Source organism: Candoia aspera, chromosome 6, assembly GCF_035149785.1.
Source record: "Candoia aspera isolate rCanAsp1 chromosome 6, rCanAsp1.hap2, whole genome shotgun sequence".
Taxonomy (NCBI): Eukaryota; Metazoa; Chordata; class Lepidosauria; order Squamata; family Boidae; genus Candoia; species Candoia aspera.
In genome coordinates, this window is record NC_086158.1 from 43,324,832 (window position 1) to 43,349,092 (window position 24,261).

At 39.6% G+C, this 24,261-nt stretch overlaps 1 protein-coding gene across 1 annotated transcript in view; it reads left to right on the plus strand.

Annotated features, from left to right (window-relative positions):
* The first annotated feature begins 1,217 nt into the window (after positions 1-1,217).
* EFHD1 (EF-hand domain family member D1) overlaps positions 1,218-24,261 on the plus strand; it is a 32,079-nt gene continuing 9,035 nt past the window's right edge. Inside the window, exons 1-2 of the mRNA XM_063306881.1 lie at positions 1,218-1,641; positions 20,023-20,170. Of these exons, the coding sequence (XP_063162951.1) occupies positions 1,322-1,641; positions 20,023-20,170 (468 nt within the window). The 5' untranslated portion in view covers positions 1,218-1,321. The remainder of the gene's footprint in view (positions 1,642-20,022; positions 20,171-24,261) is intronic.

The following is a 24,261-nucleotide window of genomic DNA, read 5'->3' on the forward strand; positions in this document are numbered from 1 at the left end:
AAAATAATAAAGGTGGGATAGAAAATAAGTAAGTAAATAATAAATATATAAAATTCCCTAAAGATGTCTTCTATAGAATATTAGGCTATTAAGAATACCACATCAAAAACGAAAGATAGAACCACAGTTCAGATTGCACTAACAGATCAATAATTGGCAATGATTTATCTGGTTAGTTTCTGGTGCAACACTTTAATCAGGGGTGAATTTAGCAAGGTTATAGGAACTGCCTGCCATAGCTGTAGACCAAATATGATGACCTAACAGGACTATTTATTTTCTAAGAAAAAATTACTCCATCATTATGCTAAATGGCTGTTGTTGAGGCCAACAGGCATTTTGGCACCAACCTTCCTATTCCACTTGACTTAAAAGGCATTGGCATATTGCAAAATGAAATGTGAACCTGGCATAGTGTTTATTTCCAAGAATGTTTCAGAACCCCGTAAGATTTTTAAAGGAATAAAAATGGGTAATTGCAGGCCAGTGCTTTGTTTGGAAAAGTGCCCAAATACCCTGAAAAAGGACAATGATAAACAAGAGGGACTATAGAGGGGTGGAAAGCATTCAAGTGAATGTGCTCTGTAAATGTTCTTGTCAGCCGTTTTGTGAATCCTCCACCCATTTTTAGGAAAGCACCAGGATATGTTCACAAAATTTCACACCACCTCCAAGAGATTTGGCACTCCTATATTAAAATACAGAATTTACCATTTATTCTTAAATATATCCAAAACAGATTTGTCTGCATCTTGCTATATACCTTTCTTCTTTTCCATCGAATCTGAAAGGGCATTTCTGACAGGCCCGAATTTAAAATGACCGGAGGTGGAAAGGGAAAACCAAATGCACATCAGAGTATAACTAAAATCACTTTTATAAATTATACATTTTAATTAATACGTTAAAACCCAGACCAAGCCACTTTTGTGGATCTACAAGGGTTCCTCTCCTATCATGGAAGTGCAACAGGTGTTTGTTGCAGCCAGAGACAAATAAGGGACCAACACTAGATTCGGTGACAGGTGCAGCGGGAAAAAAAAACAATGAAGAAAGCTGCGTGGAGTTTGAGCTTCCGCCACAGGGACACCCCCAGAGACAGAGCCTTTACTGCGATGGCGCGCCAATCCCTGGCGCCTCCTTAAGTCTCAGCCCAGCCTCTCGCCGCTTCCCCGCCCTCGGCCCTCCTTCCCCGCCAATTCGCCAAAGTCCTAGAATAAAGTTTGCTGTTAGCGGGGCGGGTAGACTTTTAGCAAAGAAAGGAAGCAAGCCTCGCAGCGGCGGCGGCGCGGCTGCAGGACGCGCTCATCCTTCTCAGACCATGGCCTCGGCCGAACTGGCCCAAAAGCTGCAGAGACGCCTGCTTCGAGACGGCAGCACCTCGGAGGCGCCTCCTGCAGAAGAGGATGACTGTCTCGCCCCTGAACCGGCAGGGTCCGAAACGAACCCCGAGGACCCGGCCGAGGACCGCGGCGCGCTAAACGCCGCTGCTGACCCGGAGCTGAGCGCCAAGCTGAGTCGCAGGCAGGACATCAACGCGGGCGCGGCACAGCCCCGCCTCGCCCAGGTCTTCAATCCCTACACGGAGTTTAAAGAGTTCACTCGCCGGCAGATCAAGGATATGGAGCGCTTATTTAGACTGTAAGCATCGCCTTAGTCCTAAGTATCCCTTTAACCGTTCCTTTTCTAATTTTCGATTTTGGTGAACGTGGAAATGGCTGAGTAGTTTTCAGTGGTATTTATTTCCAAATTCTTCACGGATTCGAGCCTCCACGTGTTTTTAAAATAAACCACCCGTGCAGCTCGGCTCCAAGAGTGCTTTCTTAGTAACAATGAAGTCTATGGAATTGTTGACGTTTAAAGGTTCCAATCTTTAATGAGGAAGTTCAAGATTCTTGCCATTACCCGATCATGTGGTAGTAGAGGAAGGGCTTGAAAAAGTTGCTTATAGCTGCACTGACTGAGGTCAGGGTTTAATGAGAGTATGACTGACTCCAGAACAGAGTGGAGGAGTGCATGATACCTAGTGTGCAATCCTCTTTACGTTTTCCTGGAGAAAGTTTTGTTGATTGAAGTAGTAGAGTTGAGTTTACAGAACTGCTCTGTGTATCACATTTTTCCTATTGCTCTGGTGAATTGAAAGGTAATGGTAATCTTCTTGTGCTTGTCTGGTCACAATAAAACTGGCTGGATTCAGTGGAATTCATATTTAAATTAGTGTGCACAGGATTGCAGACTAAAATTAGGAGCAAATTCTGCAGATCCAGTAGCCAGGTTTCTCACATTGTAGCTCTTTTCAAAATGAATTGTAGGTGGGGTTGTTCCCTTTTTTACTTCTGTATTATCATTTCCTCAGGTGTATTATTTAATCTTCAAATTTCCAGTTCATTCTTTTGTTATTTTTCTTGCAGTGGGAAGCTGTAGTGTTTCTTTCTGCCAACTCTCTGTGTTGTGGAAAAATAAATTAAAAAGGTCTTCAGTTTGCAGAACTGAAAGGGCCAAGTCTCAGCTCACCACTGTTAAGCTTAGTGGTCTTATCTCTGTGGTGGAGGATTGGAGCAGTTTATATTTGGCCATAAAAGTCACACTGCAACAAAAAAACGTGACCTTCCCCATGCCTGCAAAGTCAACCATGGTTATATTTAGCTTGTGCTTTTAAAGTCATAAAAGATGTACTATTTGTCACTTGTTCCAATTATGTTGCTAAAACAGCAGTTGGAAAGGACTTTGGCCTGATTTGCCTTCCATTTTTTGATTGCTATTCCAACTTAATTGTATTAACAATGTAGTCATATAGCTGCTAGTAATAAAGCAAATCCTAGTATTCAATGTATGTTTAATGGAATAGCAACCTAAATGAGTACTGTAGTTCTGTGCTCCATGGAATTTAATGGGATTGGCTTCTGAATAAAGAATGCTGGGCCGTTTCTCCTTGTTCCTAACCATAATGCAAACATGCCTTGGTAACATCTTTTTTTCTATGATGTCCCTGGGATGTCTTCATCCCCTCCCCACCCCATGAGTGAGACAGGCTTAAGTTGTTGTGAGCAAGATGTAGTAACAGTAGGCAAGAGCATCCAGTGGAAGCCACAAGGTGTGTGAAATCTGTTCTGCTTTGCCACCCATTATGTCAGAGATAAGAGTCACATGACCAGTAGCAGGTGGAATTAGAGAGGTGCTTATTGCCTGTTTCGGGCTGTTGTGGCTTGTCCTTTTCCCTTCATTTTGCAGTCCACTTGTCTGCTGTCAGTCTGCTGAACACAGTGGTGCATGAAATATAGAAAAAAAAATTGCCAGGGCTTAAAATGGTATAAGGGTGAAGTGCCATAACAGGCTGAAATAACGTAATACTATAGAGCAGTGTTTCTCAACCTTGGCCATTTTAAGATGTGTGGACTTCAACTCCCAGAATTCCCCAGCCAGCAAGGCTGGCTGGGGAATTCTGGGAGTTGAAGTCTACACATCTTAAAGTGGCCAAGGTTGAGAAACACTGCTATAGAGAAATGATGGTGTTCCTGCCTCTTCCCTTCTATTGCTTCCTGATCAGAGCATTGAGGAAGTTGGTATTGGTCAACTGTATAAAGAAAGAAAAGAGACATCTTAAGTGAAAGTCCCTGTGACTTAGCTACTTTTATGATTGATTTTTTAACTTTATTCAGAATGGGGTATAGGAGGAGAGGCAGAAGGAGGAGACAGACCTGCCCCATTCCTCTTGCAGCACTGTGATTGGTGGATATTTTCCCTGCAGCCAGGTGATAGGCAGAAGAGGGAGAACAGCAAACCTGGAGGAATGAACCAATCATTCTGCTGATCACGTATGCACAAAATTAGGACAGCAACTTTCTGTAGTGAGTCAGAACAGAGGCTGTAGTGGCAGGATATGATCAGCAATGGGGGCAGCAAATTTCAGGTTTTGAGTCTGAGTAATTTTTTGCTGACTCAAAGATAGATGGCTAGATTTTAGCAGTGGGAAAAGGATTTATGATATATTGAATGTCATACTGGCATTGGGAAAACCCTGGTTCAGTTACCTACTCAGTCACTGAGATACTTTGGGCTGCTCCCTGACTGAGCTTACACACTGTGCTATGCCATGGCTTGTTGAATAAATGATCTACAGTGACTGATTTCAGATAATATACTATGCTAAACCTGTTTACATATCACATTAAACTATAATGTGTCCTGGCTGTTGATGGATTACCATGATGTGTTAACCCAGTCACTGTTTCCACTATCACCTAGCCTGACCTATTTCATAAGATTGTTGCAAGGATAACATTGTAGAGAAAGTATTTATTTAGTTGACTTATATGGCCACCTAATTGACAGACATGTGACTCAGGGCGGAATACAGCAATGCAAACTATTATAGTAAAATAAAAACCAACAAGAAGCATAGCAACACGGTCAAGACACACCAACATGTATTACGCTTCATGGGACAAATTTATCTAAAATCCTGACCCCAATGCCTGAAGGATCAACTGGCTCTTGTGGGGAGATCATTCCATAGGGTAGGCATCATCACAGAGAAGGCATGTATGTTCCCTTAAGGCTGTGGAGGAGAAATGGGATATAAATACAACATTTTTTAAATAAAAAGTGTGAAATCCTTGGGTGAAATTATAGGTGTACTTCTTACAGAATAATTGCTGTCTTAATGAACTCAACAGGAAATAGCAATTAAAATCTTAGGGAGGCATCAGTCATTCTTAAAGTTTTTCAAATTTTATTTAACATTATCCAAATTTGCTTGATGTAGTTACAGGAACAGTGATTCCCAGAAGAGAAAATGAAATGAAACAACTTATGAGGTTGAAGAATCAATGCCTTTATGGCATGTGGTATGACAGCTGGAATAATACAGAGATTCCTCTCCAACATGCATCTCATAGGAGATGTTTCTTTTGAGCTAGGAGTTAAATTCATACCTTTGAGATAGACATCTAGACGCACAAAGAACATTCCTTGCTTAAGGAAGGAAAATTGTGCAATCTATGCTACTAATGGGGAAAAAAAGAATCCTTGTCAGCTCAGCTCTCCTGTAGACAAGGAACTGAAACTGATTTTTTCCCCTACCTTCCAAATCCTTCAGCAGCAATACATTTTTTCTTAAAAGCTACTGAATCTTGGGTGAGAGATTAAAAAAACCTTTATTGGCTAGGTTCTCATATTATGTAAAGTAATATATATACACTGTTCTAAATTTCAGTCAATTGTTTATTTTGTAAGCCATAGTTAAAAGAAATGATGGCTCTGTGTGATGTATGAATCCAGTCACTGATTATGTTTGCATGACATGTTCAATAAACAACCTCAATCAGCGAGCATGCACCTAGCATCTGGGTTAAAGGAATCCAATATAGTGGCTGTTCAGGGTATGAATGCTACATTGATTCTAAAATCAGAGTTAAGACCTGCTTGTAGTTGGTTAAAAATGACGCCGTACGTAGCCTTGCTAACTGAAGTTTCTGATTGAGCATATGATGTGAACAAGATATTTGTGTCTGTAGATCACAACTGGGTATGGACAAGTGCTCAAGGATGTTCTTTCTTGTCTCTGCTTTCTAATTTGCACTGTTTTTGGAAAGTTACCTTAACAATGCATTTATTTCAATGCCTTTATTTCATCCAGACCTGTAAATAGATGCTTGCTAGCTCTTTGAGGTTGGCAAACTCAAAAAACAAGAACCACCTGGATTTCTGGAATGATTTGTATTATTAGTAGGATAATGTAACAGAATCTTGAAAGCCTGTGAAACCAGGTCAACGTATACCTAGTGTAATTCAGGTAGAGTTACACTGAGTGTTTAACCTCCTGGACGAAAAACACCTTTTTTGTAATGATCCTGCTCTGTCCATCTTCCCAGAGTCTGCTAGATTCTCCATCACATTTACTTACCTGTGGTAAGAAAACTTCACACTTGGTTGACCAAGAAGAGACATTTATATGGAAGAAAAATGTTAGTCTGTTGTTTTTTCTTTCCAGTTATTGATGTACAATAGTTATTTATAATACTAAAATATTATTGGCTGTCATTTATATTTTTGTGAAATCAACTTGTAAAACTGGTTTTGTGCAGCATGCTGATGAAATACTCAATTTAATGAAGCAGAATATATGCAGAAACAATGAACAAATGATTACTTATTGCTGAATATCCATTCTGTAGTCAGAAGCTATTCTATATACTTTCCACCATAGTCAAGGTATTCTGAAAAGATTTCAAAATTACTGAAAATACTGAAAGTTTCTAAAAGCACATTTAAAAGCCCACAAAACAAAACAATCACTAAAATGCAATAAATAAATTATATAAGATACATAAAAACTACTATTCCAGTATACATAAAATGAGACTGACAAAATTGTTGGTTTTAAGAATGTAAAGCAAATTAGATGTACTAAATAATTTACAAACGTTCATTTATATATACATAAAATGGATGCATCAGTAAAGTTGGAGATGGGTATGTGAGGGAAGTTAAATACTTCCCCATCCTCTCTTTTATTTCCATACTCTCCTTTAACAGAACTGAATGATAAGCACTGGAATCAGCATAAAATGGGCAAGGAGGTAGGAAAGGGTGAAAATTTATCCTTATCTTTGAACACCATTTATTTAGCTAGCTAGCTACCTAGCAAATTTATATAGCCACCCATCTCACAAAACCCAGTCACTCTCTCTCAGCCCAACTCACCTCACAGGGTTGTTGTGGGGAAAATAGGAGGAGAAAGGAGTAATAGGTATGTTCCCCGCCTTGAGTTATTTATAAAAATAATAATAAAGGTGGGACAATAAATAAATAAATAAAAACCATAAAACACTCAAACATAAATAAAAAGCAGAAAAACATAAAACATAAAAACCTAAAATACTGAGAGAACAACCGTCACTTCACATCACACAACCACCTTGCCAGCTCACCATGGGATCCCCAGGGTTGATGGAAGAACCATGTTTTGAGGGCTTTCTGGAAGGCAAGCAGGGATGGGGCCAAGCTCGCCTCATGGGGAATGATGTTCCAGAGGGTGGGGGCCACAGCAGAAAAGGCATGCCATCTGGGTCCCGCCAGATGGAACTCTGTAGTAGACCCACAGCATACCCCTCCTGCTCGACCTGATGGGGCAGGTAGATATAACCGGGAAGAGGCAGTCCCTCAAATTACTTGGTCCCATGTCGTGTAGGGCTTTAAAGGTCAAAACCAGCACCTTGAATTGCACCCAGAAGCAAACTGGCAGCCAATGCAGCTCATTGCAGGAACAGAGGTGTAACATGTGCCATCCTAGGGGTGCACATAACTGTCCACACAGCCACATTCTGCTGTGTGGACTGAAGCTGAAGCTTTCGGATACTCTTCAAGGGCAGCCCCATGTACAGTGCATTACAGTAATCCATTCCAGAAGTGACCAGGGCGTGAATAACTATGATTAGAGCCTCATGGTCCAGGAAAGGGCACAACTGGTGCACAAAACAGTTGTGCAAAGGCCCTCCTAGCCACGACTGCCACCTGCTCTTTGAGCAGGAGTCTTGAGTCTAGAAGGATCCCCAGGTTGGGCACAGGGTCTGTCTAGGGCAGTGCCACTCCATTCAGCACCAGTGACGGTAGACCTGGATCCAGAAGGGCCAAAAACCCAGAGCCATTCAGTCTTACCAGGATTCAGCTGAAGCCTGTTCCAGACCCCCACAGCCTCCAGCACTGGGACAGGACAATTTCAATTTCTTTTGATGTAGAAATTGGAGCTTTTTCTTACTTTATTTGTAAAAGGGATAGATATTAAATAATAAACACAACCGCCAACACTCTGTCAACTAAAAAGCTAAGGTGCCAATTTGGTTGATATTTGGAGGTACAAGAAGAGTAAGCATCTGAATGGAGACTTACTTGAAACATACTGTGGAGGTCTTTTTATGCAGAAAGCTGCTGATGCAACTTTCTTTGTTTCACCCTAATTAAGCATAAATAACCTTTGCTCCTAGTCACCCTTACCTTAGAATAAAAAGACTTTTCAGATAGGAAAACATATAGTTACTAATTAAACTTAATCATGGCCTGGAGACAAGCTGGGAAGAGAAGATAAATAATTCCAAGAGAGAAGAATGGTAATAAGTCTCTTCCAGATGAAATAACATGGGGCAAAACAAAGAAATTATTATTCAGCATGGGAATTCTACAAAAGAGTTTTAGTCAGTTTGAGTAGGAAAATTTGACAAATGCACATAGCTGGAATTTTAGCCAAAACCTGGGTTAAACTTTCACCAGCTACTCCAGGTTTTTTAAAATGATAGCTAAACACTTTTTAAAATGATGGTTTACCTTAAACATACATTTATGTAACCAGAATGTTGGTCTATAAAGCCTAGCATCTTCTCTGTGACAGTAATTCCTCATGACAGCCTAAGCTTCTTGTCCCCTCTGCTGCTCCTAGCTGCTCCTAAGCTGATTTAAAAAATTCCAATCTGGATTGTACTGGTTTGGCCGTGAGGCTGAGTTGATGTACAGACAGGATGGCAGCCACAGTAGGCCCAGACTGGTAGTTCTCTTGCTTCTTGCCCTTCCAATCTGTGTAGGAAAGTCAATCCTTGCTAGCTGCCTTCTGTGTGGATGTGTCTCTCAAGGTCAGCCTTTTCCTTCCAGCAGTTGTTCCCTCCTTAGTGGTCTCTGTGCCTTTTCTTTGTTTTCCCAGTTCTTTGCACACCTGGATGCCTTCATACCCTCTTCTCATGTTTTCTTCTGTGAAACTAACACAGACCCTTTCTTTCCCCATCCCATATTGTTCAGTCATTGCTTTGATGGTACAATGATTGAAGCAAAAACAACATGTTCCTTCATTTCACTGTGCATGTGTGGAAACCTTGTGGTAATGAAGTATTGACAGTTCAAGTCCATAAAAGAAAAGACCTAGAATTTTTGAAATTTTATAGCTTTATTCCAACATCCCTATGTTGCAGCTTAAAGGTGGTTGCTGTTGTTTATTTTTTTTAAAAAGGAAAGTACAGTGGGTAGAAACCAAAAGGGTGCCCTCTTGGAGATGTTAAGGGTGGAATGGAGGTATGCTGGCAGAAGAACTGGAGAAAACATGGTGGCTGGAAACGTTATTGGACTCTGTGGTCTTTATGGGCCTTCACTGGATTAACTGGAAGAAGGAAAAAGGAAACTGTTGACCAGCTGGGAACATAGCAGCCCAAGATGGAATGGCCATATAGGGCAGTTACCAGCTGCTGGAGGGGAGGGAACATGCCAGGCACTTTTCCTGGTCAGAGTGGGAGATTTTGCTCAATTGGAATAAAGCACAATAGATTAATTGCACAAAAGGCAAAAGATGGAAAACAGTATTTTTGAAGCAGAGCTTCAACATATGCGTGGGGAGGTGAATTTGTGGTGGGTATAGGGCAGCATCCATTTCTGCACTCAAGAAATGGTGATGGGTTAGAGCTGCATTTTCAGCTTGCCTATGTTTAACAACCTGATCAGCTTAGAAGAAATGACTGACAACAGAGGCCTGTAACTGGAGCACTCTAGTCCCTGGAAATACTCATCAGGATTATTTTCATCAGTGAATGTCTAAGTGTCTAATAATCTAATAATCATCAATATTTAACATTAATCCATGTTTACTTAACAATAACAACAACTTCTTTACTGTACTATAACTCACAAATTTTTGCACAGATTGGGCTCTAGGTCACAGCATAGTGATGATTTCTCCATTAGTCATACTATCTGATGAATTTATCAGAATGCTGAGAGTTTGCTTTAGTGTTTTTTTTAAACATTAGTAGCTCTTGTAGATTCACAGGAAAGATTTCTGTTCTTATGAAAATGGGCTTTATTCACTGTAATATTCCTTATAATTTTTTAAGGTCCATTGTCATTTATGCATGCTGCTTCTAGTGCTTTACATGTCCTGGCATATTTTCCCTTCTACTTTTTTTCTGCTGGAATAATTCCATAAAATTTATATTTAAAACTTTTATTTTCTGTTCCATAAATAGGTTCTTGGTGGGCAAACTGTTTTAATTATTTTGAATAACAGAATTGGTACTTATGGCAGAGTGAAGGAATTATAAGAACATATTTAATAAATAGCCATTTGGTTGTTCTGCTTCTTCTCAAGTGTGACAAGCAGGAAAAGAGTTTGAATGACTAGCACTTCTTCCATAACTTGCATTCTGGGAAAAATATGCTTCAGTGGTATTGAACTAGGCTGCATAGCAGGTCCATGACTGAATGTAGGAATGCTTCAGTCATACAGAAACTGTGATTGTGACTGAATATAGCATTTTTATCTTTAAATAAGGGCTATGCATTTGAATTGCTGTAATCTATTTGCAGTATATTATATCTTTTAAAAATGTTTTTCTTGTTTTTGATGTGTTTATTTGAAAAAGTAGGAAGTGTCATGAGTACTGATGGTGAGCAGGAGGGGGCCCCTATCCAGGGGGGAAAACGCATGCGTAGTACTGAGGAGTTAAGCAGCCATTCAAAGAGACACAGATCAGACCTGCCTTGACTTTTGGGGTTTATCTGTCTGGGTTTTTCCCACGCTTCTTCAGTTTGTTAGGATTTTCTGTCTAATGTAGCAGTGATAAAACACTAGAGACCTGTTCCTTGTCTCAGCGTGGTTCCTGACTGTTAGGACAGGAAGTGATGAAACACTAAGGGATAAACAGGGTTATGAGGAAGTTTGCTCAATCTAATACCACTAAAAAAAGCATGCAGTATCATCATGTAAGTAGTTTCATATTTATTTCTCCAAATGCTCGTGTGGGGAAGCTTTATTCTTCATTTTGCCCAAAGGTTCCTCATGTGCCATGTCAGAATTTGGGAATATGAATGTGCATAATCTTGGTGAAATCCAGATCCCTTGGATTGGTCATGAGGGTGACTAATAAGTAATCACTAATACAGTCCCAGTAATAGTTCTCAGTATGAACAGTTTGATTAGCTTCAGGCCTTTTGCCAAAGAAAATTAGCCTCTTCTTTAATGGGAATAAAAACAAAGGAGCAACAAGAACTTACTGCTCATTTGAAAGGAACACTGGGATTTCCTGGCCAAAGCCAAGTGAAATAAATTCTGTCTTTGGGATCTGATACAAAATTCTAGTGCAGCGTTTACAGAATTTTATAGCAGTCAGTAAGACCTGCTTTCTGGCAGCAGTAGTTTCTCTTGTATCTGATATATAGCCAACATACACACCCACTTCAGGGAGTGAGTTAGATGGGAACTTTGATACGGATTTTGTTTTCCATGCAGTTGCATTACTGCATAGTTTTGGAGTGGAGCAACACTTCGTCTTTTTATTTTCCTTTTGGCTATGATCCAATCTCTTCTGCTGTAGCTTGTCTCTCTTCTCTGTCTTTGTGCTCTTTCAGTCAGCTAGTCTCTGTGGTATGAAGTTCTTTCTTGTTAATCTAGTAAGAAACATGAAAAACAGATCCTCAAGCAAAAAGGGAACTGGATCTTCCATTAGTCTTCTTTATTCACAGCTACCAACAGTCTGGCGTATGTAGTAGTCAAAAATAATCTATTTGTACAAAGATGCTTCTGCTGTGAATTGGTTGAGATGTTAATTATTGTTATGGTGTGCCTTGCAGGTTCCTTCAATCAAAATCTATATTAAGAGAGAAAGTATTAATGTATGAGAAAAGGAAATGTATATAAACAAGTCTTTATGTTACTACTGCCCCCTAACCTTTTTGTTTTGATGAAATAGATCTCTTTAATTATATATGGAATGTGTTAGATCTACAGACCCAAAATCTAAATAGTTTGAGCTCTACTTCAGGCCAGGAAAAGGACAATAGTATGACTTCGTAATCCTATCCATTACCTCAACTGACCTGTTGAAGAAAAGAGTATTTTAACTGAAACTTCAAATACATATTAAAGTTCTGCACTGATACCACCACCCCTGCCCTCACGCAGGAATTTCAGTTTGTGCATTACAATTCTTTAAATAATGAATATCGTCCAGTGAAGAATTTGGGCAACTTGAAAGCCTGCTCTAAAATCTTTTGGTTAGCCATAATAAAGATGTCTTTTTATGGATTTTAGATCTTTTCTCTTCAGGATCCATAGGCCTACCTCAGCTTCTTGCAATTCTTTTCATGTTAGTTTCTCATATCCTGATTAGATTTTAAAATTTGCTTTGCATAAAATAAATTTCCCTTAAAGCTATGCACATACTCACCTGTTTACTATTGCATAAAACTGCCTGCCCCAAACCTTGTGCCCTCCAGCAACTCCCTGTATTTCCAATTAGCTCGTGCCATTTGTAGAGTGGCCAAAATTTTCTGGGTTTTTTTCCCCCTCTCATGGATTTGGAAGGAGCCAATTTAGGCCATCATATCCAACTCTTGCTCAGGGCAGATATGCAAAGTGAAGCATTAACCTCTGCTGTCTAACCTCTGCGTGAACTCTTCCAGTGAAGGAGAATTAAATCCACAATTTTCTAACATACATCAGCATCTGCCTTCTAACCTAAATCCATTATTCTGTGTCCGACCCAGGTCTTGACTTTCTTCTGAGACATCTGCCATGTGTTTGAAGAGTGGTGTGATAGTGCCAGTTTGGTATAGTGGCTAAGATGCTGGGCTAGAAACCAGGAGACTGAATTTTAGTCCTTCATTAGCTATGAAAGCCAGATGGGTGACTTGCAGCTGGTTACTCTCTCTTCAGCCCAACCCACCTCAGAGGGTGGTTGTTGTGGGGAAAATAGGAGACGGGAGCGTTAGGTATGTATGCTACCTTGAGTTGACCAAAAATAGAGATGGCATAAAAATCTAATAATGAATAGGAAAATGTTCCTCCTCAGTCTTCTCAAGGTTAAACATTTTCAGTTTCTATGAAGCCTTTAAAAGGATTGTCTGTGGAGCTTCCCATCCCTGATGATCACCCTTTATTCCATTTAGACATGACACTTCATGCTGTTGGCTCAAGCGCTACAGCTTGCTGTCTGAGATATTTCAATGCATACTTCCTTACTCTCCTCACTCCTTTTTGTTAAAAAATTGGTTGTTTGGCAGCTAATTCGTATATGCTAATTGTGCTTTAGTTACCTTTGATAATTTTGGACCAACCTTTTTGCTAAGCTAAGCTGTTAAAAAATTCTTGTCTTCTTTGTTATTGCTATCAATAAAAAGTAAGCTGGCAAAACGATTTCCTGAATAGAAACAGGTCCCTAATTTCTTTCTTCCTAGAGTTCAGGTTACTCACTTAATAGGCAGCAATTGGAAAGGGGTTCGTTATATTGGCTTGTATTGATCTATACTATATAAAACTCACCATATACACAAATTACTAACACTATCCATTTTGTACATGGCATACCATTTTTATGCAGTGGCTTGAAATATGCGGCAATATAAAGTATGCTAATAGTATCATATTTCCTGGAGCACCCCATGGTTTAACTTGGAATTCTGGATATAAAGCAGCAGAAATGATGCCTTGAGCTATGTGTCAGAAGATGAAGAATAAATACAACTATATGCAGGTACAAGCCCAGCTTTGAACCTATACTATGATGAGAATAGCAAAGTATTAGTAGATCTCTCTCACTGCCTTGACTGAATATAGTCCAGTGGCAGCTTTTAAAATGCCTCATACCCTTTTAAGGAAGGATGGATAGGATAATATATCTTGAGTTTGCTGGGACATGTTTACAAGACATTTTGTTGACACAATTTATTGTGTTTGCTCTGACTTAGATCCTACTTTAGCAGAAACGAGTTGGATAACTGGGGCAGTGTTTTGTAGGGTTATTTTGGTTCTTTCCAACTGAGAATGTACAGGTTTCTTGAGCATGAGCTCTGCTATCTGTGGAATGGATCTATGTCTGTACTGGCTCTTTCAGGAAGTTGGGTGAATCATATACATTTGGATTAGAGATAGTAAATGCTCATTTGAAAGGGGGTGGGTGGTCAGGTTATACGCCGCTTTTGAAGAGGCCATCTTCTGATTCAACCAGGTTGGATAGCTTCCATTCAGTATCCAGCCTTCTTGGAAAATGTTGTGGAGAAGATGGTAAGACTACAACTACAAAGAATCTTGAATGAAGCAAATTATGTAGATCGGTTTCAGTAGGGTTTCATACCCCAGAATGGGACTGAAATTCCGTAGGCTACTTACTCTTGGAGAACTTGAGTAGGGAAGGTGCAGTCCTCCTAGTCCTATTAGATCTCTCAGTAGCATTCAGTGCCACATGATAACCTTTTGAACCATCTCCAAGGGAGTGGGAGTACTGTTTTACAATGTTATGTTCCTACTTAAGTGGGTAGACTCAGTCAGTGGTAATGGGGGAAGAGCAGTTGAGCCCCCGGTCAGTCCTGTGTATAGTCCCACAGGGCTCAATTTTTTTTTCTGTGTTTTAACTTCTACATGAAACTTCTTCACAAATGACTTACTCTTTCAAATCTCTTGCCTTTATTATTTATGTCATTATGTCAAGATCTCATATATCCTTAGACTAAACATCTTATAGCTGAAGTAAACTATTTTTTGTTTCAATTAGACTAAGTAAATTTAAACTTCCTTCTTAACAGCAGCTTCCTTTTAAAGATTATATTTTCCAGTAAGAGTAAGAGCCAGTTTGGTGTAGTGGTTAAGGCACCAGGCTTGAAACTGGGAGACCATGAGTTCGAGTCCTGCCTTAGGCATGAAATCAGCTGAGTGACCAGTCAGTGGGCCAGTCACTCTCTCTCAGCCCTAGGAAGCAGGCAATGGCAAACCACTTCCAAAATCTTGCCAAGGAACTGCAGGGACCTGTCCAGGCAGTTGCCAGGAGTCAAAAAACTGATTCGAGGGAACAAAAAAAAAAAGAGAGGGATTACAATGAAGCAAGTCTGTCTACTGGCTTGTCTCTTTTCACCACTCTTAGAAACCATATGTAACATTGAACAAAGGTGGAGGGTTTTTGTTGAACTGTTGGAGGTTGTTGAACTGCGATAATTGTAATTTTGTTTTCATATTTTATTTCATAATCCAACTTATATGTTTTTTATTTCATATTGACACCAGCTTCCTCCAACACAGTAAGTTTATTGTTCTACTTTTTTCCCCAAAATGACTTTTTGTCTAAATTCTTAGAGGGCAAATGGATTTTTAAGTATTATCAGTTAGAGCACTTGATATTTTTTAACTTGGCGTGGGTCAACTAGAATGAGTTTTTTGGATTGTGAGTGATACCAAGGAGGAGCTAACATCCCAAACACATTACATTTTATTTGATTGCAATTTATTTCATCTATGGAATTCATAGCCAGCTTTATCGAAGCTCAAAGAGGCATTAACTTTTATGTGGCTTCAGTCATACAGACAATACAGCTTCCTGTACTAAGGATAATGAATGAGTTTGTTGTTTCAAATAATTTCATAGGCAATTTAGGTTAAAATAAAAGAAGAAAATACAGTAAAAAGCAAGCAAGACAGCCATTTATATATTTATTTGATTTATGTCCTGCCTTATGTATATTAAAGGTATAGTATGAAAAGAAGTGTAAAATTACTAACAGAAGTAAAATAATACTTTAGATTAAAAGGCAAGAGAAAACTTTTTAAAAGACAAGTTGTTTCTAGATCCTGAAAGTTGTTGCAGCAGGCAAACCTCCGTAGGGAAATAGGTCCCACCACAGAAGTAGACTCCCTTGCAGGCTGAATGGCAAGGCTAGGGAAAAGCCTTCTGGGAAGAACTTGATGTACAGGCTGGAAATGTGGGAGGTAGCCTGTTCCTGAGTGGTAAAAGGCTTTGAAGGTTGAAATCGGCATTCCGATTTGATTCTTGAAATGGTCCAGGAGTTAGTACTGTCAGTGACGCTTTGTACATAGTTCTGTCTAACCCTGAATGGCTGAATATGGAATGCTGCTGCCCAGGCATTATGAAATCTTCACCCTTTACATAGGTTACCACTGAGCTCTTTCTCATCTGGAAAAACAAGTTTCTCTTCCTTGCTCCACATGGTCACTGGCTAGATTTGTATTTTTTTAAAATAGTCTCAGCTGGAAAAAAAAGTCCCCTTAATTTGTATTTGTATTGCTGAGCTGTTTCATCTATTGCCTGGCTCTTGCTGAATTGAGAACAGATTGAATATTCTGTAGCCACTTTGCTTTTTGAGGCAGTGTAACTTTGGGAAGCTGTGCTTTGAAGGCAAGATCTGGCACAGCATACTGAACACCTATTGTAATGCTATGATAGAGCACTGCTTTGCCATCTCAGCCCACTGCTGGCAAGACCCAGTTTCTCACAATCCTTGCTTTGTGTTGTTTCTGTGCTGGAATGACGGATATGAGAGACTGCTACCATGGCTGTGGATCCTGAGTAAGTTAACCCTTTGGAGCTATTGCTGTTCTTGCGAAACTGCCTTACAATTCATGCAGCTCCCATAAAACCTCTTTTTCAGAGTGGCAGGATGCCAGACTTCGCTTTCTTAGTTTTTGTTTGTGAAAGTAATTTTGATTTGGGCAGTAACTGAATAGGTGGAGAGAGAATGAGAATGAGATTTCCTGGGATTGTAATGATTACTTCTGTGTTACAGCCAGTCTGAATGTAGGAAATGCCTTACTTCAGTTCCTCCATCATTGTAAGTGCATCGTCATTATCAGAAAAATCCTATTTTTCTACGTGTTCTGCAAGCATTAGGGCTATTTGTGTGCTCCCTTTACAGAGCTTGGTATGGCTGACATTCTTATCTAATAGCACCTGAGATTTGTATTTGCTAACTATCTTTTGGACAGAATGTAGCCCATTATCTTTACTGGAATTATTCATGTGTGGGTTTTTGCTTTTGGACTGGAAGCATCATCTTAGAAAGTAACAATAAACTCTAACCGTTTCTTGCATCCCTGCTATGGGATTATTTGCTATCCTGGCTTTAGAATCTAAACTATGAACTAAGTGATGACAATCCTCAAAAGCTATAGAAAAAGCTAACCTGGCAAGTTTTGAAAAACAGTTACAGTGCGCACACACACAAAGTATAACATGGGGAGGGGGTACACTGCACCATCTGGCTGGCTGTTTGCTTCCTTTGAAAAGGGCTTCAAGGATCAGACTTTTGATTGTGTGCTTCTGGCAGAGGTCACCTGTGCAGGATTAAACCAGGTTCCCAGATCTGGGGCTTAAAAGGAATGCTCCTCTAGAGATGCAAAATTATTGCTGAAAATACAGTTTTAAAGGATGTTTGCCACTTGTAGATCATCTTAGGAAGACTTGGGCTGTGGGCATCCCAATTTTATTTTTGTACATTTATGTGGAATCTAGGAAAGGGTGGAAGGACAGGGAAATTGAACTGTAGTTTGGTTTGACCAGCAGAAGGTCCTGAAGGAAGCAGATTATCTGGATCCTTTTCAGTTGGGCTTTAGGCCTGGATACAGCACAGAGACAGCATTGACTATGCTTACGGATGATCTCTGGCAGGCCTGGGATAGGGTTGGTATGATAATACTTATCCTGCTTGATCTTTCAGCAGCATCAATCATATATCCTTTTGGACTGTTTCTGGAAGGTTGGAAGTGGGGGGCACTATATTGCAGTGATTTTCTTCCTTTCTCCAACACTGGTCTCAGTTGGTATTGATAGATAGGTGAGATTCAGCATGAGCCCTTGCTATGCAGAGTTTCTCAGGGCTCAACACACTCCCCACTTCTATTCAATCTACATGAGGCCAGAAATTGTTCTGGTCATATGATGAATAACCTGTGCTAGAAACTAGATGGGAGAGTTGGTTGGTTTTCCTCTTGATGGCAGTTGTTTCTTATCAATGCTAAGTAAGCAATCCATACTCTTGCACATTGCCTCAGTATGGTAACGTGTTGGGAGAGCAAACAGTACAACAAATTTGTAAATAAAATTCTGATTTTGGAGTTTGAGGTTCAGCCAGTTTTGGATGGGGTTGTACTCTCCCTGAAAGAACAGGTTCACAGTCTGGGAGTGCTCCTTGATTTTCAGTTGTAATTGGATCCATTGGTAGCAAATGTGGCAGAGAGTGGTTTTAGAGAAAAGTGTCTCTAAGTTGCGGTTGGTGGCAACTAGGTTGCTTACTGCTGCGAGGTACAAGGATCATACACCTTTGTTGATGTAGGATCTGCATTGATTACCACTTGCTGACTGGGCACAATTTCAGGAGTGGAGTATTGACTTTAAAAGCTTTCAGTGGCTTAGGTCATGACTGATAAAGGATCACCTCTCCCATTTTTAAAATGCCTAGCTGTTAAGTTCTGCAGAGGAGGCCTTTTTGAAAATGTTCCTGCTGTCAGAGACCTGTCCTTGTAGCAATTGGAAGAAAGTCTCCTTTGGCATTGCTGCCAGGCTATGAAGTACTCTCCTGTGTTGTATTTGGCTCCTGCTCTCTCAGCACTTAGAAAATCTGTTTTTAAAAGAGTTGCATATCTTTTGCCAGGTTTTTAACTGATTTTAGTATCTGTTTTGGGGTTTATTTTAGATTGTTTTTCTCTCTCTCTTTACATTAAAAAATGTATTAGCTGCCTTAATAAATCAAGGGATTTAAGTCAAATAAATAATGAAATTCCTATTAACCATAATTAGAGCTCTGAAAAAGGAAGTAGTATTGGCTTTTCTACAGCTACATTAATTATGGGGTTCCCCCCCCCTCCTGAAATGTATTGCTGTAGCAAGCATCTGAAGGACTAAGAACAGACCTGACTTCCCAGTCAGGATTCTTTTTATTATGACTCCTAGAGTGTTTGTCCCCAGGCCCTGTCTCATCTGTGCACATTATCTGTGTTTCCTAATTGTTCCCTGATCCATTTGGCTCTTTTTTATTTCTTGTGAATCAGCCCTTCTTATCTACAAAACTAGTTTTTCTCTTTGTAGATTCATTTTTTTAAGTAACAGGAAGTGGGGGTGGGTAGCTAAGGGGACTTTCAGGCTAAAGAGGAACAATGAAAATTTAGCAATGATTCAACTTCTTTTTGCTCCCAGTGACAAGGAATTTTATGTATGTGAAGTGCTCTTGTGTTGCAAAACTTTATACCATCCAATTTTAGATTTCACTTCCTCTAGAAACCAATAAGCTAATCTGTGTGCAAGTGCTAATTATATTGTAGGCATAGGATTCTTTGTTAACATTTTAAATCAGGAAGCCAAAGTGATTTCATTAATAAGAAACATATTTTTTTTCAATTTTAGGAACTTTATTGAAGTTTCAAAATACAGTTAAAATACAAAGTATAGAAAAGCTTGAGGAAAGAGCTAAAAAAAAGAGAAACTAAAAAGTGCAAGAATAGCTAGGAAAAGATACAAAGAAAGTGACTTCCGACCTTTTTCAACACAGATATAAATGCATATTATAATACCTTAATCTCTTACTCTTAACTAAACCTTAACAAACATTATTTCTACAAAAGATAACAGTTTAATCATCAAAGCCCAAAATCAAAACTTCATTTTTTTCAGATACAAACAAATCCAGAAGTGGTCACACAGGATATTTTTAAGCAGAAATGATAACAAAAACTACTATGGTGCCCCTTTCAGAAATAAATGTCTGGTTTTTTTTAAGGTTAATTTTTTTTTGAATGGTCATTTTCTAAAACTCTTTATGTATATCTGGATTATTTTTTGTCACCCTTGCACAGATCTTTAGCTTTTGTCTCTCAGAGGATGAATAAGGACAGTAATTAATCCAGACACTTATCTCATGTGGTATGCTTAATAATGTTTCAAATATCCCAACCTTCTACTCTATTTTTCATTTTTCTTTCTTCATAGAAAGCAAAATAATGACAGATTTGAGTCATATGAAGTGGTTAGCTTCAAGTCTGATCCCGCTAAGGTAACACCATGGGGTGGGAGAGATAGATAAAAGCAGGAATTGTTGGCTGAACAATGCAGGAAGTTGGCCCTGGTTGGAGGGTGGCATTTGGACTTCGATTTTGACAGTAAAATATTTGGGATCTACTCTGGTTAGTTTGAACTGTTTTATGCATTGAGTGCCCTTCACCCTGTCAGCCAGGCAGCACAACAATGTCCCTTTAATCGTTCTTTTTCTGCTTAGGTATGACTCTGGGAAGGATGGATACATTGACCTTATGGAATTGAAGCTGATGATGGAGAAACTTGGTGCACCTCAGACACATTTGGGTCTGAAGAATATGATCAAGGAAGTGGATGAAGACTTTGACGGCAAGCTCAGTTTCCGTGAGGTATGTGCTAGAAGAAATGCAATGCAATAAGAATGTGGAACTTGGTTACTACTTCTGCTTTTCAGCTTTTGGATAAAACTAGATAAAATACTTAAGAATAAGATTCAGTATCCTATTTAGAGTAACACAAGAGGATATTCAAGGACATAATTTCCCAGTGGAATTCCAAAGAATTAGCATTTGCTATTTATACATCTCCCCTATCTACCCCAGAATTTAAAATGTGGAAGCCTTGTGCTTTAAAGATATTGAAATCCAAATTCTGCAATATGACCTGATTTGTATATCATGTTAAGTCATGTTTATTTGTCAGTAGTCTACTTATTTATTAGATTTATATTCTGCCTTTATTTTGTGTAATTCGGGGTGGAGTACATAATGCTCCTATTCATATTTTCCCTACAATGAGAACTCTGTGAGTTGGATTGAGCTGAAAGAAAGTGATCCAAAGTCACCCAGCTGGCTTCCATGCTTAAGGGAGGATTAAAATGTAGTTCAAGTGCTGGGAGTACACATTGCACTAAGCCAGGCAGTAAACAATGGCACATAGAACATAATGGTTCTGTTCTTAGTAAACACTAAGACATGATCTAATTTGGTTTTGACTCAGCATGTTGTGTAAACCTGGCCAGTAAGAACCACGGTTGGGCTATAGGGAACATGCCTTAGATTTATAGGCCTCTTATTCTCCCCTTCCTCCCCTCCCCCCTTGTATGCTCCAGTCACTCAGCCATTTCCTGCTTTGAGCAAACTAGGGATTGCTGTAATATCCAAATCAGAATTGGAAGACAGTTCAAAGGATGTTTTCCAAACAATGTTTTGCACATAAATAATATTTTATCCATATCAGATCCATTCATTTGTTGAAATTAAGAGTAAATGGGTGAATATTTTTTTAATTTATTTTCTATCCTGCCTCTATTATTTTTATAAATAACTTGTATGTAAGTAGAGAGCCAGGGAAGGGGCCTTGAAGCAAATATTCAGAAACCATGATCAGAAAGGACAAAAGTGTTCCTTAAGTCCTTGGAACAGAGATAGTGTTAAGAAGAGATTCAGGTTGGCCCCTCCATGACTCCCTAGAGTATGAGAGGGAAGGAAGGAAAAGCACAGACTTGCAAGGTTTTGTTATTATAGCCTACCAATAAAGTATAGTTCTAGTCTTCCCATGGAGTTGATTTTTGGGTCTGATCTACTTCATGGGGCTGACAGTGCATGAGGTGAGCAGCAAACATGTAAGTGGAGACCCTGTTCATAAGGTTGAGCAGGGGTTTGGCCTTCTTGACATCTGAGTCAGGTTAATAGTTAGGGGGACAGGAAGAGCCCTTTATCGCCCTACGAAAGTAGGTGATAATTCAGTTGCTGGGTACTACCTAAAAACATCCAAATAATGGTTCTCCAACTTCAGATGCTGTGGCATGGTACAAAGGGGATAGTCCTGGACAAAGCAAGTACCTCTTTCTTTCAGATATCCTATGTACACTGTGAAAACCATTCTTTACGGAACAAAAGTTTAAGATCATCATCCACTTTAAATTTTTTATCCTATATTTTCTTTTTATAGATACTGTATGTGGGAAAGAAGGAGAGTACCTTCTTTTTCAGCTTGCAAGAAGAAAAGAACCTTTACTCAGAAGCCTTCTGGAATCATGCATTAAAAATTAGCAACAGGCTGACATTAGTTATATTATTGCATAAACTTGCACCTCCTATAATGGTTTTAATTGTTTAATACTTGTGATATAAACTGGCTGCCACATTAATAGTCAGATGTGCATAAGAGACTGCTTGACACATCCCAGAGAGCCAAGAAGTCTTGTAAAATGCTGTGAGGTACAAGGTTTTTGTTATGTAATTAAGGAGAAATGCTTTGTGAAGATGACCAAAGCATGTTCACATGGTTAGTTCTTATGTGCATGCTGTTTGGATCTCCCTAAATATCAAAGCCAGAGAAATATGTACAAATTGTTTAATTTTGTCCAGTTGCAAATAATACACTCAGGTGATCACTAAATGGAAATATGCAATTGCTGGGCTACCACTTGCTCAATATCTTCTCAAAAGTAGGCTGGAGATGGATCTAAAGTTGTTCAAAATAGCCTGTAGTAAGTTTGGGGCAAGGGCAGATTGGCATCAATAAATCCCCTCACTCTAGGAGTAGAATTCAAATATGGGGAGGCCCACAGTCACCATCTCAATTAGTAAGAATCTTATTTGTCATCAGATTTTTCAGGGAACGAAGTGCTGATTTGGAGTGCCCTTTTCCAACTTTGATAGTGTAGAAAGAATTACGTCCTCTGTTATTCATTTTCTAGTAATGTATATGTTTAATGTTTATAATTCTACATGGAACTGTTTTTGAAAGGTTTTGAGAACCCTCAGCTGATGTAGAATATTGCATGAGGCTACTGAACTGTAACTTGCCAGATGAAAAAAAAGCTTCACTGGATTTTAGTTTGTTGCTGGGAATACTTCATATACTGGCTTTGATCAGTAAAATCCTGAATGGTTTAAGAGTAGAATATCTAAATGCATATATATATATATATATATATATATGCCTGTTGTCCTATGTAAATTCTCCTAAGAAATTCTCCTTAGAAATTGCAGGAATGTTCTCTGTGTTTTCTGCAGAGGGCCTTTTTTTTTTTTATCCGTTCAGTTGTGTCTGATTTAAAGGCAGTAGACTTTTGGACAAGTCTGCCTGGACAAGTCCCTGCAGTTTTCTTGGCAAGGTTTTTCAGAAGTGGTTTGCCACTGCCTCCTTCCTAGGGCTGAGAGAAAGTGACTGAGCCAAGTCACCCAGCTGGCTTTGTGCCTAAGGTGAGACTAGAACTCACGGTTTCCCGGTTTCTAGCCTGATGCCTTAACCACTACACCAAACTGGCTCTCCTGCAGAGGTTAGGTAAGTATTAAAAAGTTGTGGAGAGAGGACAGATTCCTGGGCGTCCTTAGAGTAGAAGTCTCCAGACAGGTTTCTCTCTTCCCACCATTACCAACTGGAACTGTTCTTTCATGAGGGAAGAAAACAATGCTGAACAGTGGCCCCCCATTCCAGTCCTTCAGTGATGGTCCAGAAGGATACCTGACAGCCCTTTGACGTAGATCAGGTCAGGAAACAGACACCACACTAGAGCTCTATTCTACTGATACAGGCTATAATAACAGAATCTTGAAAGCCTATCAGAGTTTCTCTTTCCCTCCCTCTAATACCCAGGAGAGTAAAGGGAGAACTAGAACCTTGAATTTCTTTCTTTTGCTCCCTCCTGTCTTTCTGGGCTGTGTTGATGTTTTTATAATGGCTGCTGCATGCTTTCTTCCAGGCTAGCTCTGTGCTGCTTTACAATACCATAGTTGATCGTATTGAAGGTAGCTGAGCTCCAGAAGTCATCCACAAGTGTGACCAATGCATTTTCCATGCTGTATCCAAGCCTGAAACCTGACTGCCAAGACTCCAAATAATGCATTTCCTCTAGGATGCTTTGCAATTGCTGGGCTACCACTTGCTCCATACCTTCCCAAAAGAGGTTGGTTGGAGATGGATCTAAAGTTGTTCAGAATAGTCAGATTGAGAGAAGACTTCTTGAGCATGAAGCACACCATGAACTCCTTTAAGGTGCTGGGAACACTCCTTCGCTCAAAGATATGTTGATTACAAATCCAACTTTCTTAACCAACCATGAGGGATAAGGGTCCATCTGAGAAATGGCAAAACTGACCCTGAAGAACCCTCTATCTGCTTCCTCAATGACTCACAGAGTCAAAATGATATCCCAGTTATCTCCACTGCCACTGTCCACTTGGAGTACAGCGCCTCTTGAATCTGAGCATTTGGCAGACAAATGCTGTGAGAATTCTTCACAGTGGCCCTTGGGAAATATCCTTCTGTAGAAGGGAATAGATTGCTTTTAAAATGACTGCTGGGTGACATTTGGCAGATAACACTAAGGGGAGCAAAACAGCTTCTTTTTGCTGCTTGACTCACCACTGTGTAGCCTCAAATGTGAGCTTGTACCAGCATCTGGTCAGACTCAAAACAGCAGCTCCCCAGGCATCTCCTCTGCTGCTTCATCTCCCTGAGCTCCTGAGTA